This window comes from Eumetopias jubatus, unplaced genomic scaffold (assembly GCF_037043125.1).
Source record: "Eumetopias jubatus isolate StellerSeaLion01/CBP00866 unplaced genomic scaffold, mEumJub1_p1.0 scaffold_2, whole genome shotgun sequence".
Taxonomy (NCBI): Eukaryota; Metazoa; Chordata; class Mammalia; order Carnivora; family Otariidae; genus Eumetopias; species Eumetopias jubatus.
In genome coordinates, this window is record NW_028274808.1 from 185,993,483 (window position 1) to 186,010,120 (window position 16,638).

Here is a 16,638-nt window from a genome sequence, read left to right on the forward strand (position 1 = left end):
ATTACCACCACTCATCTTTCCCCAGGTGGAGTTGGCTTTTCATTCTTGTGCCCCCACTGTACTCCGTAGAGAGATCTCTTCAAGTGCTAGTGCATTTATCAGTCACTTTTGATCTCATGACTGCCTCTTTTATTATACCATATGTTCCCACAGGATAGGTTTGGACTTTATCGTTCGAGTACTCTTCAGAGCTCATCATAGCAGGTTAATAAATATTAAGAAATAACCAAATGAATGAATGAATGCCTATTGCCTACCAAGCACTGTGCCCACCACAGCTTTGACAAGTTAACCACTTTATGCTTTAGTTTCTTTGCGTATAAAATGAAGATGATTGGGCGCCTGGGTGGCTCAGATGGTTAAGCGTCTGCCTTCGGCTCAGGTCATGATCCCAGGGTCCTGGGATCGAGTCCCACATCGGGCTCCCTGCTCCTTGGGAGCCTGCTTCTCCTTCTGCCTCTCTCTCTCTCTCTGTCTCTGTCTCTCATGAATAAATGGATAAAATCTTTAAAAAAAAAAATGAAGATGATTATAACACCTACCACACAGAGTAGTGGAGACGAGTTCATCGTTGATAAATCCCTGTACTATTGATCAGCACATACTAAATGCTCGGTAAATGTTAGCCATTATTCCAACCACACTTAATTCCCACAATTCCCTTTAAATAGAGAACTTTAAACAAAGTCTTATCATCTTAGCTTCACAGAAAAGGAACTGTTTTCAGAGAGGCTAAGTTTCTTGTGGAAAATCACACAGCAAGAAAGTAGCGGAACCAGGAAATGCCCCCCACAGTCCAAGATAGTATTCGTAAACCCCCATTTTCATAGTGAGTTCCAGGGGCTGGGGCTGGGCTTCAGCAGAGTGGAGAAAACCCGCGGGGTGATTAAGCCAGTGTGGTCCTGGCATAGACCAAGTGTCCACGACCATTCCCACAAAGCTGCTGGGGTATTTGGTGTGATTCTCTTCCAAACATCATGACCTCTGCTTTCCTGATAAGAAACATCTAGCTTCTTGTTTAGGAACACAAACTCCAGAATCCCCCAAATCAGACTCTTCACAAGAAAGCATTTTTAACGAGCTCCTTGCGTGATTTTTATCGTCGGGGAAGTTTGTGAAACTTGGCTTTGAGAGAGGCTGAAGCAAGAGTTGAAAGGAGGATAGTGCGATCCCCCCCTGCAGGGGGCAGTTACTGAACATCAGTGTTCTTAAGGAGATTCGGCTCTGCCCCCGCTCTCCACCCATTCCTGTTTGTAAAATATAAGAACCAAATCCATCTCCCTAATAATGTTCTCATTGTGTCAGCGAAGACCAGACAGCCCCAGTGGAGTGGCAGGTGGGAGGCAGTTCGGCTGCTCTTTGTGACAAAGGCAACTGAATCGTGCTTCTTTTGCTCCTGCAATTTTCTCCCTATAAAAATTACCCACGGGCTTCCACGGGAGCTTTCTGAAGGGGGCTCTAGGCAGCAGCCACGACAGCCGATTATGTCCTAGCATCCCGAGAGGGGGCTGAGCTGTCTGGCGGCGGGAGCTCTGGGAGGAGAGAGCCGCTGTTTCGGCAAAAAGGGGGGCATTCTCCGGCTTCCCAGGCAGCAAACTAGCGCGCAGCCAGCCTGCTCAGCCCGCGCCTTCCTCAGCGCCTGGAGCGCCGCCGTGCTCTCCAGGGCAACTTCCCTGGGAGTGTTCGTCCTCTCCACAGACACAGCCAAGTCCCCCTCTCTCCGACAGATGCTCCCCTCACAGCTCTAAGTGCAAGTGCAGCACGGAGACCGGAGACAGGCGCGCTCTGGTTGGGGGGACCCCGCTAGGAAATGCCAGCATCAGCATGAGAGGCTGGACTCCAGCCCAGGTCGGTCCTCACCCCGGGGGGCCGCTGCTCCGCCCCGGTGCGTCTGCGAGGAGCTGCTCACTTTTACCCCTCGCGAGTCTTTGTTCCAAGCCAGAGATTGCTCGGATTCTCTAATTAACTCCCTCCGCTCCAAAGGGGTCCGGAAGCTGGGATGCTCTGCCAGCTTGAAAGATGTTGACTCTCGAGTGGGAGTCGGAAGGACTGCAAACAGTGGGTATTGTTGTGATTATATGTGCATCTCTGAAGCTGCTTCATTTGCTGGGACTGATTGATTTTTCGGAAGGTAAAGTGGTCGCTCCCACTCTGTGCGGTTGGTCAGGTCTGGTTCAGAACTGGATACAGACGCTGCAGAAGTTGAGGAGGCTTAATACCCAAAGTAAAAGTTTTAAAATATGCATGCTTGACGTGGAGCAGCCTAGCACTGGACAGTTCATGTCTGTTTACCCAGATATTTGACATTGGGAGGGAAGGGATATTTTCCCCGCTCTCTTTTCTCTTTGAAAGCTCTTGAGTGTAGGGTGATATTGTGGGTTAAATGTATTTCCAAGGTGCGAAGTTAGGACTCCCTACTATGGGGTGGTAATACAGGTTGTTTTTCGGTTGTCAAGTTCATGATAGCTACCATGCCTTAATGTCATTAGGAATTTTATTCTCTGGAGGAGTACCCTGATTTGTGAGGGAAATATCTGTGTGTGCCTCATTAGCTAGGAGGTGCGGGGGTGGAGCTGGGTTGTTGATTATGATATGAAATGGGTAAGCTTTTCTGTTAAAATTGAGTTAATGAGTGCTTAGCAAAAATGTGCTTCGAACACTTAATTTGCCAAAGTGTTTCATTTACATTTCCCAGTGAGCCACTTTGCTCATCTGTCTTTTCAGGGAGAACCCAATATGCACAGGACATCACTGTTGCTATCAACAAATATTTTATCCATCTAATATGAATTTTACTACTCAAATCAATTTTATTATTCAAAGATGGGGTAAAAAAAGTTGATTAAGTTTGCTCTAGCAATTTGAATAGATATGTGTGTGTGAATATAGAGACATATATACCATATATATGCGCATTTATTTTTTCATGAAATAATTTTTCTACTGAAATAACGTGCTTTGAATCATTTAAACCTCAGCATCTGAGGTCAAGTCTACATCTCAGCTCTCCTATCTTCTCAAGCAAAAGAATGTAGTTCCTAAAACACATGCTAAATTCCCTCCAGATAAGGGCAGGATATTTTACTGCTGAGTTTTTTTATGACTGTTCACTTCTCACATTGCGTGTAATGTTGGAAGATGATGGAAATATTTAAGCCTGCCATGCTTCTCATCTTTCTAACTACAGGAGCTAAGACCTGATGGCTAAAATGACATCATCCCAAACTACATCCGGTACACAGGTTGTTAGTATGTTATAATGGTCAATGTATCTTATCTTCAGGAAGTCTTTTTTTTTTTCTTTAACAAAGTGAGTTTGTTAGGTTCTGACTAGGCCTCTATAAGAACATAAGAAGTTCCCATGTAATTTTCATATCGTCTTGTAAATATTCTTACTCTGTGACAAGCTCTGCTTAGGCACACAAAAGAATGTTGTAATGGGATTAAATAAAACCTCAGAAATTAGTTTCTTCCTTTTTTCATATTACACAGTGATTTTATTTAACCCTTGGAAGGAAAACAATGCATCAGCAAACTTCTCCGAGTACTACACAACAACATTTGCATTGTTTCAAGATTCTCCCACAATGTTCTAATGTTGGTATTGTAATAAAATGGAGATGAGATCATTTTGATTTCTGTGATGGGAATAGTTTCCTTCTGTTAAATTTTGTCACCATATTAGTTTTTGTTCTCTGAACTTGGCTGAGCCATAGCCCCCAAATTTAAGGCATAATACTCCAGATGGCTTGGTTTCATAGCCAGGTGAAGCATTCACTAAAAGAGAACAGCCATGGGGGTACTGAGGCAGTCAACCTTCACAGCACTATCAGGTAGCACACAGTTCTTTTATTGCCTGTGTTGATGCTGTACACATTTAAAGTCAAAGGCCCCAGGTTTAAGACCCCTGCAAATGACTCAGCTTTTGTTCTTTAACTTCTGTTTGTTGTAACTTAAAGTTGATGGTTTTCAGATGAAAACTTCAAATTTGAGTTCCAACAATATGAAAAGTAGAATTGTAACTTGACTCCCTCACCTAGAGTCACAGATTTTTGTGCTAGTCTGAAATGTCCTTCTTGGGATGGATATGCACATTCGTATTCAGTTAATATCCATATCCATAAATGCTGGGGAAAATTTGGGTTCAATATAAAAGCCTCAATCATGCTAAAATACAAAGATGCAGGTTACCACCATACATGAGTATTACCCATTTTACTTGACAAGTCAGTCCTTTTTTTTTTTTTTTAAAAGATTTTATTTATTTATTTGAGAGACAGAGAGAATGAGAGAGAGAGCACATGAGATGGGAGGGGGGTCAGAGGGAGGAGCAGACTCCCCGCCGAGCAGGGAGCCCGATGCGGGACTCGATCCCGGGACTCCAGGCTCATGACCTGAGCCGAAGGCAGTCGCTTAACCAGCTGAGCCACCCAGGCGCCCAAGTCAGTCCTTTTTTGTTCTGAAGTACATATTAGAAAATGCTGCTCTAGTTCAACTCTTTTATTTTACACAGGAGATAGCTACAATCCAGAGAAGTTAACTGATTTACCAGAAGGCAAAACTAACTGGAAGAGAGACAGGACCCAAACCAAGGACTACTAAGCAGTATATAGTTCTTTTCCTACTGTAACACACTTTTTACTTATTTCTCTTCCCTAATATTGGAAAAGAGAGTCAATGAAAACATATGTCCTGAATTCTGATATCTTGTCCTGAACTGTCCACTGACACCCTGAGATATTTCTGAGGGAAATACATCTGTAGGCAAGATTACACAACAGCCACACAATTTCTACAGGGTGTCAACCCCAACCCAAATGTGAGATCCAAGCATGGCATGTAAGTGAGCTAAGCCAGATTACTGACTGTATCATAGACAGGAGGCAGGATTGGAACAAAAGCAAGCCAACTGGTCTCCTGAGCTGCTTGACCTTTAAGACCTGCACTGCATTTTGTCTGTGATGTACACTCAATGGCCATAAATACCTATTCCAGGTAAAATCCAACAGTGAGACCCAATAAAACCATGAGAACTCTGGCGTAAGCCTCCTGTCTGTGTTTTCTCAGGCTGTGGCAGTATGCAGTGAGTTGTTGACCACCAGCCAAGTGGAGGAATAAGGAAAAGGGCACAAAATACAGAGAAAGCCACAAAATATTAGATTATCCCTAATCCTTTCTACCTACAAATGATAAAACACCCCAAAAAGGTTAACCCAATATAGACTGCCAAAATTTTCACTGACTGCACTAGAAAATACAGCCCACAATAAGGCCAGGAAATTAACCATTCTTTTTGGTGGAGAAATGAAGATGAGGCCCAGAGCAGAACCATGAGCTTCTTTTGGTCTACGCTGAACTTTTATACTATCCTCGGGGGCAATGATTCTTGGCTGGTACAACTATGGAGTATTGTCCCTAGTATGACTATGCATCGATTTACTTAGAAAGTAGTTCTGAATCTATTTGAATGAGAGGGTCTCTAGTAGTGTTGGGATAAAGCAATGTTACCATAGCATTATCATCTACAATGGCTAGTGAAAATTAGCCATGGGTAAAAAAGAATAAAGAGAAACATTTTTACTCCCACCTAAATTAGATTCTGATTTTGATAAAAGCTCATTTTAAAAATATAATTCTCTTTTGGTTGAAATTCAGGGTTTAGGAAACAAAAGCTATTTGTAAAGAGGATTCAAAAGACTAATCGGATTTTAATGTGATGATTTGAGGTTTTACACATATTCACTTATTAATAAGGAGAACAAGGAAGAACACTCAGAAAATGGATCTTATTATTTCATAGATTAGCATATAATATATGTCTTGTTGAATTCTAAACGTGTGCAGGGTTCTCTGTTAGACTGAGATGGTAGAGAGGTGTGCAAGATGAACATTAAAGGAATGTACCTTCAGTGAACTTACATTCTAGGAAAGGAAACTAATTACCAAACAAGACAGAAGAATGTAAGTCCTGGGCATAAGAGAGAAATGGCCTGCATAAACATAGATGGAGTGGTGCATTCTGGAAAGGACCTAAGGCTTTATATAGGTTCTATAGGTTATATAGCACTTTGCAATGTGAGAAGGACTTACAAAATTGGAGAAGGGCAGAAGAACATTCCAGGCTAAGCAAAGAGTTGAGTTGTGTGCTAAGCACTAACAGGAGGTATCTTTCATGGATAAGGGCAGTGGTTCTTGCACACATGGGTGTCAGAAAGTTGAAATGGGAGATGTGGCTGAAGAGGTGGCTTGAAGTTCAATGCTAAGAGTGTCTACTGATTCTTCAACCCATGAAGAAGCATTGATTCAGTCTTCCTCTTTGGGGAAACACATGAGCAATGTGACAGACAACTGTTTTAGGGGGTTCAGTCTGGGAGTAGGTGAAGATGAATTCTGTAGTAAAATCGTGGAAGCAGAGATACTAGTTATGCTCTTGAAACAATTCAGGTGAAAGACAATAGGGCAAAACCTATAGATTGCCCTTCTCAATAAAATACTTAATGTGAACTGTCAATTTCCAGTTTTTCCAAAAATTCGTGTTTACTGTAATATCCTTGGCCGGCACTTGTTCTGAAACAGCATAATTGTATTTTATTTTAGGACAACATTGTTAGGTATGAAATATCTTTCTTGAGAGAAAATAAAAAGAAGCAGGAAGCACACAGAGGTCATAGTTATAGATATGATCTCACCATTTATGGTAGGAACTTAACAGTTCCGATAGGTATACTGACATCTTGCAAGGCCTTCAATTATTTTGAAACTTCTGTTTTGGAAAATCCCACAAAACACAGTATAGAGAGTGGTATAATGCACTGCCATGCACCCATCAATAACGAGCATCACTTTGCCATTTATTTCAGCAGTGGCTTGCATTTAAGAATATTTCTCCCTTGTCTTTCTCCATTGTCTACAATATGCCAGACACTCTGCTAGGCCCAGATGAATAACCTCACAGAACTCTCATTTGTATAAGTAGATGGGGAATATAAACAAAGGAAAGGCAATACATTATAGTAGAGAGATCAGTGTAAGTAAGTCCAAGATACAAAGAAGAATGAAAAGTAATTAAGTCCAAATGGAAGAGATAGAAGTGATTGGAGATGACTCCCTGGAAGAGCTGACTTTTAGGCTGGATTTTTATGGATAAAGAGAAGTTCATCATCTTCATAGGCCTGCAAGGTGCTTATGCAGTTTCCATATGCAGGGCTCTGGGTGAGGTAATACTATATGCCAACACAGGGACGTGGTCCACAGTGCAGAATTCAACAGAGAGTGTCAAAGGGAATTAACACAGTTTTATTCCTTCTCCTTATTATGTAATTATCCATGCTATCCACCACAATGCTTGGTATATAGAAGACACTCAAAACATTACAGTGTGAGTGCCATTTACTCTCATAGAGTAATGGTACCTGTGTACTTCTTCTTAGGCTGCATAATTGAGGGCCTCCAGTGCTTCTTTTAAGTTTCCATGGTAGCCTGGAAACTGTTGATTAGTTGGCTACACTGTTTTATTTTATTTTATTTTTTTCTGTGAGGGAGATTTCAGATCAAAATCCCACTGCAAAGTAGAGATACCCACATACCAAAGGCATCTGGAGCAGCTGTTCATTAGAGCCCCACGGCCATGGGAAATAATTCCAGATGAAATACCCAGCAGTGAGCTGAAGAAGCCCAGCTTACATGGGCTTTGATTTGGCTGGGAAAGCAGCCCTTTCAGTTTTCTAACTGGAAAAACAACAACAACACCAAAAAAAAAAACCCTGTTAAATTCATAAGTGAAATTGAACACATGTATCAAGCACCTACTGTGTGAAGGGAAATAGAGAACAAAAGGGCATTTTTTTTGTCCTTGAAAGTTTTCAAATTGATAAGAGTACAAACATGAATAACTAATCCAAGACAAAAAAGGGTCTGGTGAGAGGGAGCAAGGGTTTTGTAAGATTTGAAGAAAAGAGCCATGCCATCCAATTGGAAGTTTTCAAGGAAGGTTGAAAGAAGACAGTGGTGGCATAGGATCAAAAGACTGACAGATAAAAACTGGAGGTTAATAAATAGATTTAAAAAAAAAAAAGCAGTTTCCTGAAATCACTGTTTGTAATCACCTTGGTTATAAAAGTCCATTAATCCATTTAAGATACCAAGTGTCTGCTCTGGATCTGGCAACATACTGGGTACTGATAGGTTTAGGGAATATTATTTTTCAATTTTTCTTACTTTGAGAACGCATTCCCCACCCCAGCTAGGAGCAGAGAGCTGGAATCTTAATGGGGAAGGGAGATGAAGGTGGAGAAATTGAACATTTCAATGGCCTCCAGCCAAAGGTCCTTAGGAACACACCTGTGGTTGAATAATTTAGCTTCATTGCTCTTTGCAGAGAAGGGGAGCCCATACCATGGAGAGCGGTGGAACATCTCAGTTAGGAGATAGAACGGACTTACAGCGTTTGAGCTTGTGTTGGGAGATTATGATTTGGGGCTTTGCTCTGGATTAAATAAAGTCAAGAAGCCAGGCTAATTCTATGATTATCTTAATAAATCTCATCTATAAGTAGTATAGACTAGACAGAGGCTAAAGCCGCAATTGGCCAAGAAACAAGCTACAATAACTAGGATGGGGAATATTTGGTCATTTTTGTGGTTTAAACAAAGTTCATATTGTTGTCTCTTTTCACATATGATGACAGAGTGATCTTGCTTTTTTGTCTTGATCGATCAAAGGTACAGAGTGGTCTTGTCTGAGGTGGATATTCTGTGAAATTCAAAGTGCTTATATTCACTAAGGGAATGCCAAGGTCTGGCTGATAAACCAGTGCAGCTCCCTCAGAATGGAAGGGGCTGCTTTCTCCTTACATGTGATCAGTAGGAGGGCGGATTAAGATGAGGGGCAGGTATATAGGGTATATAGCAGGCAGATCTGAGGTTGAAGTTTAATTCAGTAACTTTAAACAGGTTACTTCACCTTTCTGGGCTTGAGTTCCTTTTTTCTGTAAAATAAGTCTAATACACCCAACCTTTTGAGATTGTTGTAGGGAATACAAAAGTATAAGTGAAACATGTAGCTCAGTCCCGGGAACACAAATAGGAGCCAATAAATGCCTCTCTCATAATTACTTTGGAATTGCATGTTCAAATTCCTTGAGTTACACCAGTGATTCTCAAATTGTCCTGTGTATCAGAAGCACTTACGTGGCTTGTTATAATACAGACTGCTGGACTCTACCCTCAACGTTTCTGACTCAGTAGATCTAGGCGAGGGTCTGAGAATTTACATTTCTAATGTAATGCAGCTGTTGAGGGGCAACACTTTGAGAACCACAACTCTGAGCGGCCAAACCCATGATGTGAGCAATGTGTTCTTCACTGAGTTCTTTGGCACCCGTGAAACTTTATTCTGGAGCAGTGGTCAGCCTTCTGTTCTATAGTAAATGTTATAGGCTTTGTGGACCATGCAGTCTGTTCTAAATACTCAACTCTGTTGTAGCACAGAAGCAGCCATAGATGACACACAAATGAATGAGCGTGGCTATGTTCCAATAAAACATTCTTGATAGGGGTGCCTGGGTGGCTCAGTCATTAAGCATCTGCCTTCAGCTCAGGTCATGATCCCAGGTTCATGGGAATATTATTTTTCAATTTTTCTTACTTTGAGAACGCATTCCCCACCCCAGCTAGGAGCAGAGAGCTGGAATCTTAATGGGGAAGGGAGATGAAGGTGGAGATCGAGCCCCGCATCAGGCTCCCTGTTCAGCAGGAGGCCTGCTTCTCCCTCTCCCACTCCGCCTGCTTGTGTTCCCTCTCTCTCTGTCAAATAAATAAAATTAAAAAAAAAAAAAACTTTCTTGATAGATTTTTTAAAATAAAATCATCTTAAATCTAGATTCTCTTGAAAATGAAAAATATGCAGGGGCACCTGGGTGGCTCAGTTGGTTAGGCATCCTGCTCTTGATTTTGGCTCAGGTCATGATCTTGGGGTCATGAGACCAAGCCCCACTTCAGGCTCCGTGCTCACCATGAGTTTGAGTTTTTCTCCTCTGCCCCCACCCCCCTCTCTCTCTCAAATAAATAAATAAATCTTTAAAAAAAAAGGAAATGAAAAATATACAAATACCGGGTAAGATCATGTTCTTTAAAGTGAGATAGACCTGAAGTCAGTGTGCCTCTCTGCCTTGCATTGGCCTCATGGTCTCAGACAAGGTTTATAACCATGCTTGACCTCAGTTTTCTCACATGTAAAATGGGGAGAATAATAGTAGCTACCTCATTGATTATTGTGATTATTGTGAGAAGTAAATTAAGTATTTGTTAAAATTCTGCTCAGCCCAGTGGCTGGAACAGAGAGCTCAACAACTATTGAGTACTACTTATAACATTAATATCATGGCCATCTTTTTTCTTCGCATTCATCATATGTTACTAACCATGGTCATTCATTCAGTCTGACAAAGAACACTCAACCAAGTAAATAGTAAGGTCTAGTTGGTTTTATTAAGTGATTCAAGAATCAAGCAGCATCCCATCCAGCAAGTAGAGGGGAGCTCTGAGGAGCTGTACAAAATGAAAGAATTTTATAGGAAGGAGGGTGGGGCAGGGAGTTAATAGCAAAAGAAAAGTTGGTTCCAGGCGAAATCAACTTCCTTAGGGGGAAGACCAAGGAATGTTATGCAGAATAAAGCATCTTGCTTTGGGGGATGGAGAACACCCCTGTGATAGGGTGCCTCATTGTTGCTTATCAGAAAATTCCTGACTCAAATTGACGTGGGTTCAAAACTCCAGCTTTGTTGCTTACTTGTGTAACTTTGGATTAGTGACCTAATCTTTCCAACACTCAGTTTCCTTGTTGATGGGTTGGAGTTTATAAAAATATTCATTAAAAAAAAAAAGAAAATTCCTGACTGACAGGTTATAACTTATCTTTCTGGGGGAGGTTGAAACTGCTATTAGTTGAGCCATTAAGCCCTGGTTGATGACTTGGCCTAAGTGACACTATTTTGAGCATGTCATTTTCTTTTAACAAATCATTCATGAAAGAAAGGATCTTAAATGTGATCTGTGTACCAAGCACTGTGCTAGTAATTGGGAACAGAAAGCACAGATTTGGCTAATAGGGGTTTACATACAAATGAACATGCGAACACATCAGGTTAACAAATTGCCCTGGTCTCATATCTGCAAGGATGTGGGTGTCCCTTCTAGGGACATATGGACAAGACAGATTTGTCAGTCCCATTTAGAAGGTGGGGAGTTTCAGAAAGGACTCACAAAGGTGACCTTTGAGCTGAATCTGATTGACACTTTTAGCATTTGGCATCACTCATTCTTAGGAACTACTGATAATTGATACAACCTATTTTCACATTTTCAAGGATAACTCATGTTGATCCCAGCTTCTAGATCCTCACATTTTATTCCTTTTTCTCCCATCATGCCTCTTTCACCCCAATGCACACATATCTCTCCCTGTAAGCCCAGACTAGAACCTATTCTTTTTCTTAATACCACCTTTCACCGCAATCTGAATTCAATCAGTCCTGATGTATGTTGTACAACATCACACAATAATAATAAACCTTCGTGCACTATTCCCCAAATCACTTCATTTGTATAATTCATCTTTTACTCAGTTAGAGAAAAGGGACCACCCTACCTCAGTACAGAGTGGATTTTCCTTGAATTTGCCCTGGGTCCAGAGCAGTAGAAAGTATATAATGGAGGCTCAACAAATACTTATCAGTGGGTTTCTCATCTGCATCTTTGATGGACTCTATATCAATATACTTGTCTCATCTTAACCTCATTCCCACCCTGTTCTCTTTCAATCTTCTTCATATTTTCACAATAGAGGTCTTTCCAAATATGAGGGTATTGAGCTCATGCTCAAGATTCTTCTGTATCACCTACAACACAAAATCTCTGTTCTTTGAGTCTGATACAAAGATGGGATCGGACCACTGCCTTCTTTTCCTCCTTCTGCTATTTTCTATACCAGCACAAGGAACTATTGAGGTTCCTTAAATAACTCATGCTTTCTCCAGCTGCCACATCTTTGCATATACTGTTCTCTCTCCCCAAATGCCCTTCCCTCCTCATATTCCTAGAAATGTCCTCTCAGTCTTCAACTCTTGGCTCATATTCTTCCTTCTCTGAGAAGCATGTCTTGGCTTCCTCAAGCAGCAAAAGACACTGAATCTGAGGCCTCTTTGCCTCTTCCCCATGCGCTCCTGTGCCCATGTTATGCTCCACTGCTATCAAACTTGTTATTTCTCAAGAACTTCATGCTGTTTCCTACTTCATGCCTTTTCTTGCACTCTGAATGTCCCTCCTTCTAGAATACAAAGCCCATCAGTCTTCACCTGATTAAATCATTCTTAGCGTTTAAGCTCAGCTCCAGAGCCATCTGTTCCAGAAGCCTCCTTTGAACCACCCAGTTGGATTAAGTGTCCATTTCTGTTATACTAAAGCACTCTATCTTACACTTCAAACTACATTAAACTCTTGATCTCTATGTCTTTCTCTTTTGCTAAATTTCAAGCACCACATAGGCACAGCACTTATCACTATAACCTTAGATTCTTACGGAAGGCATGGGTAGATAATGGATAGACAATTTATTCAGAGGTCTTGGTAAGAAACTTCTCCGAGTTTCCACCACAATCTTTTTTTAAGTGTTTATTTTAATTCCAGTTAGTTAACATACAGTATTATATTAGTTTCAGGTATATAATATAGTGATTCAACACTTCCATACAGCACCCAGTGCTCATAAAGATAAGTGCACTCCTTAATTCCTGTCACCTATTTACCCCATGTCCCTGCCCATCTCCCCTCTGGTAACCATCAGTTTGTTCTGTATAATTAAGAGTCTGTTTCTTGGTTTGTCCCTAGAGACAAACCCCTCTCTCTTTTTCCCTTTTCTCATTTGTTTTGTTTCTTAAATTCCACAATTCCACATATGAGTGAAATCATATGATATTTGTCTTTCTCTGACTTATTTTGCTTGGCATTATACTCTCTAGCTTCATCTGTGTCATTGCAAGGGGCAAGATTTCATTCTTTTTTATGGCTAAATAATATATATGTGTGTGTGTATATAATATATATATATCTCACATCTTCTTTATCCATTCATCAGTTGATGTACACGGGCTGCTTCCATATCTTAGCTATTGTAAATACTGCTGCTATAAACATAGGGGTGCACGTATCCCTCAGAATTAGTGTTTTTGTATTCTTTGGGTAAATATCCAGTAGTGAGATTACTAGATCTTAGGGTAGTTCTGTTTTTAACTTTTTGAGGAACCTCCATACTGTTCTCCACAGTGGCTGCACCAGTTTGCATTCCTACCAACAGTGCATGAGTGTTCCTTTTTCTCCACATCCTTGGCAACACTTATTGTTTCTTGTGTTGTTGATTTTAGCCATTTTGACAGGTGTGAGGAAAACTCTCATTGTAGTTTTGATTTGCATTTCCCTGATGGTAAGTGATGATGGACATCTTTTCATATGTCTGTTGACCATCCGTCTGTCTTTTTGGAGAAATGTCTGTTTGTGTCTTATGCCCATTTTTAATTGGATCATTTGTTTTTTGGGTGTTGAGTTTTATAAGCTCTTTATATATTTTGGATACTAGCCTTTTATTGGATATGTAATTTGCAAGTATCTTCTCCCACTCCATAGGCTGCCTTTTAGTTTTGTTGATGGTTTCCTTTGCTGTGCAGAAGCTTTTTATTTTGATGCAGTCCCAGTAGTTTCTTTTTGCTTTTGGTTCTCTTGCCTCAGGAGACATATCTAGAAAAAAGTTGCTATGGCTGAATGTCAAAGAAGTTACTGCCTATTTTCTTTTTTAGGATTTTTATGGTTTCAGGTCTCACATTAATTTGAATTTATTTTTGTGTATGAGTAAGAAAGTGTTCCAGTTTCTTTCTTTTGCATGTCGCTGTCTAGTTTTCCCAACACCAAGTATTGAAGAGACTGTCTTTCCCCCTGGATATTCTTCACTGCTTTATCAAAGATTAATTGATCATATAGTTGTGGGTTTATCTCTGGGTTTTCTATTCTGTTTCAATGATCTATATGCCTACTTTTGTGCCAGTACCATACTGTCTTGATCATTACAGTTTTGTAATATAACTTGAAGTCCAGAATTGTGATACCTCCAGCTTTGCTTTTCTTTTTCAAGATTGCTTGGGCTATTCAGGGTCTTTTGTGGTTCCGTACAAATTTTAGAATTGTTCTAGTTCCTCAACATTCTTGAACTGACATAATTTTTAATCACTTTGATTTAGGCAGGGTTTTTCAACCTTGACACTATTAATATTTTGGGTCAGCTAATGCTTTGTGTGGGTGCTATCTGTCCTCTGAGTTATAGGACAATTGGCAGCATTCTAGGCCTTTACCTATTAAATGCCAGTAGTACCTTTTCCCGAGTTGTGACAACCAGAAGTGTCTCGAGGTGTTCCCTAATATCCCAGTGGCAGGAAGGCAAGCAAAATCAGCTCCTCACATTTTGAGAACCATTGGGTTGAGGCATGATCAAACACAGTGTGTAAACTTTTTTATATATAATATATATAAAATATATATACATATATAATATATATAAAATATATATACATATATTAATAAATCATAAAACTGAACTTAAGTCTAAAAACATCATAGATTGGAAATCATTGGAAGCTGAAACTCAGTGTTGAGAGGGAGTATGTTTTTTTCATTACAAAAGTAATAAACAGTCATTACAGAAATTTTACAATTACAAAAAAGAAAGAAATATGAAGAAAATACCCCTAAGACCCACTGAAGGATAACACTGGTAATATTTTCTATTTACTTATCATTTTTCTACACAAAGACTTGTTCCTTTAAACTTCAAAATAATATTTAAAAATTACAAAATTTTATGTAGTTTTAAATTCAAAATTAGAGCATAAGTATTTTTATATTAGCTCACAGATTGTTCATAAATATTTTAATGCCTACATTATATTCTATAAATATGTGTATATAAATTACCCTGATTTTAGGACATGTAAGTTATTTGCATTTTTTCTAGTATTTGAAAAATTATTTAATAAAACCTTTGTGTAATTAAGTTGTTTATATAGTTAGAATTATATTCTTAGAATAGGGTGTTAGGAGAAGGATTAATGAGACAAGTGAATGAAGTGTTTCAAATCTCTTGACATATAAGGTCAAATTGCTTTATAAAGGAGTTGCACAAATTTACTTGCCCCACTGTAATGTGGGTATTCCCAGTGGTTTGCACACATGGCACTATCACTTGTGCTGTTGGTTAGGGGACATTTTGAAGGTTAACCTGAGAGACTATATTGGCCAGCTTAATGAAGAAACTGTCTTAGGGCTGGATAGTTATTGACTTTTTTTTTTTTTTTAAGATTTTACCTATTTATTTGAGAGGGAGAGAGAGAGAGAGAGAGAGAGAGAGAGACTGAGCAAGCAGGGCAAGGGGCAGAGGGAGAAGCAGGTTCCCCATTGAGCAAGGAGCCTGATAGGGGGCTCGATCCCAGAACCCTGGGATCAGGACCTGAGCTGAAGTCAGATGCTTAACAGACTGAGCCACCCAGGCACCCCACTGCTAATGACTTTTAAACTAACATTAGGAATCTTATTTTGTGCAGACATGAAATTTCCATTGTAGCTTGAAAATGTTCTTCTTGCCCTGTTCTCTTGTCAATCAGGATGCACTGTCTGTATGAAACAGTACAACCTTTCCCAATCATCATGCCCATCTCAGCCACCAAGACTGATGATTAGTAGGCATTGGATTATTTATTAAAAGAGAACAAATGGCAGCGTCTTACACTAGATGAAGTAATTCCTGCATTTGTATAGATTTAGGAGGAAAATTGACATGCATAAGATCATTGCTATAAACACTCAAATATTTCCTGACCCTTACTAATATATGTATTTTACTTAGATGAATTTAAATAGCAGGGAGGGAGAGTAATATCTCTTGTTAGAGTCATGTCCATATTCATCTCAAGTAATAATGTGGTGCATTATGTTCATGTAACAAAGTCTAAAACCAAGAATTACAGATATTTGGCTAAGAAGATATGAAAATCTATCCACTTAAACTCCTTCATGTTATATAGGTCATGATAAAGTAATTAGGTACACAGGGTCCCTTGGTGAATAAATGGTAGAGCTTGCTTGTAGAGGTAACAGTACTGAGGTTAGGAAACACTGAACTTTGCAGATAGAAAGACATAGGTCAAATTCTGCCCTTGAAACTTTCTGGCTGTGAGTCCTATGCAAATCTCCAAACCTCTCTGTACCTCATTTTCCTTGCCCACAAGATGGAGATCACCATCATACCAACTTCACAGATCTTCAAAATGGTCAAGTAACTTTGAGACAGAATAGTTTGGAGACAAGGCAAGAACCTTATGGTAACTCAAATTTTCTGATTACTTCAATCTCCCCTCTTACATAACTGGTGGTAGAAAGGATCCCAGGCACTGTGAAGAGAGCTGCCCAAGACACAAATTCCTTTATGCTGATCCTGAATATTTTGTGTTGCAACTTGTTGTTGGTTCTGCCACGTATCAGATAGGTCATAGGTATTTTTTATAACCACTTTTGTAAATGAGGAAATATTTTCAAAGAGGCT

The 16,638-nt window shown here is 39.9% G+C and overlaps 1 protein-coding gene across 3 annotated transcripts in view; it reads left to right on the plus strand.

Moving 5' to 3' along the window:
* Positions 1-16,638, plus strand: part of KCNIP4 (potassium voltage-gated channel interacting protein 4) — a 510,001-nt gene that overhangs the window by 286,694 nt on the left and 206,669 nt on the right. Inside the window, exon 1 of one of the 3 annotated variants that reach the window (XM_088020871.1) lies at positions 2,020-2,224. The exons of 1 other annotated variant lie outside the window; for it this stretch is intronic. In XM_088020871.1, the coding sequence (XP_087876997.1) occupies positions 2,020-2,224 (205 nt within the window). Of the gene's footprint in view, positions 1-2,019; positions 2,225-16,638 lie in introns of those variants that run through there. One more of the 3 variants, XM_028090118.2, reaches the window with a different exon arrangement.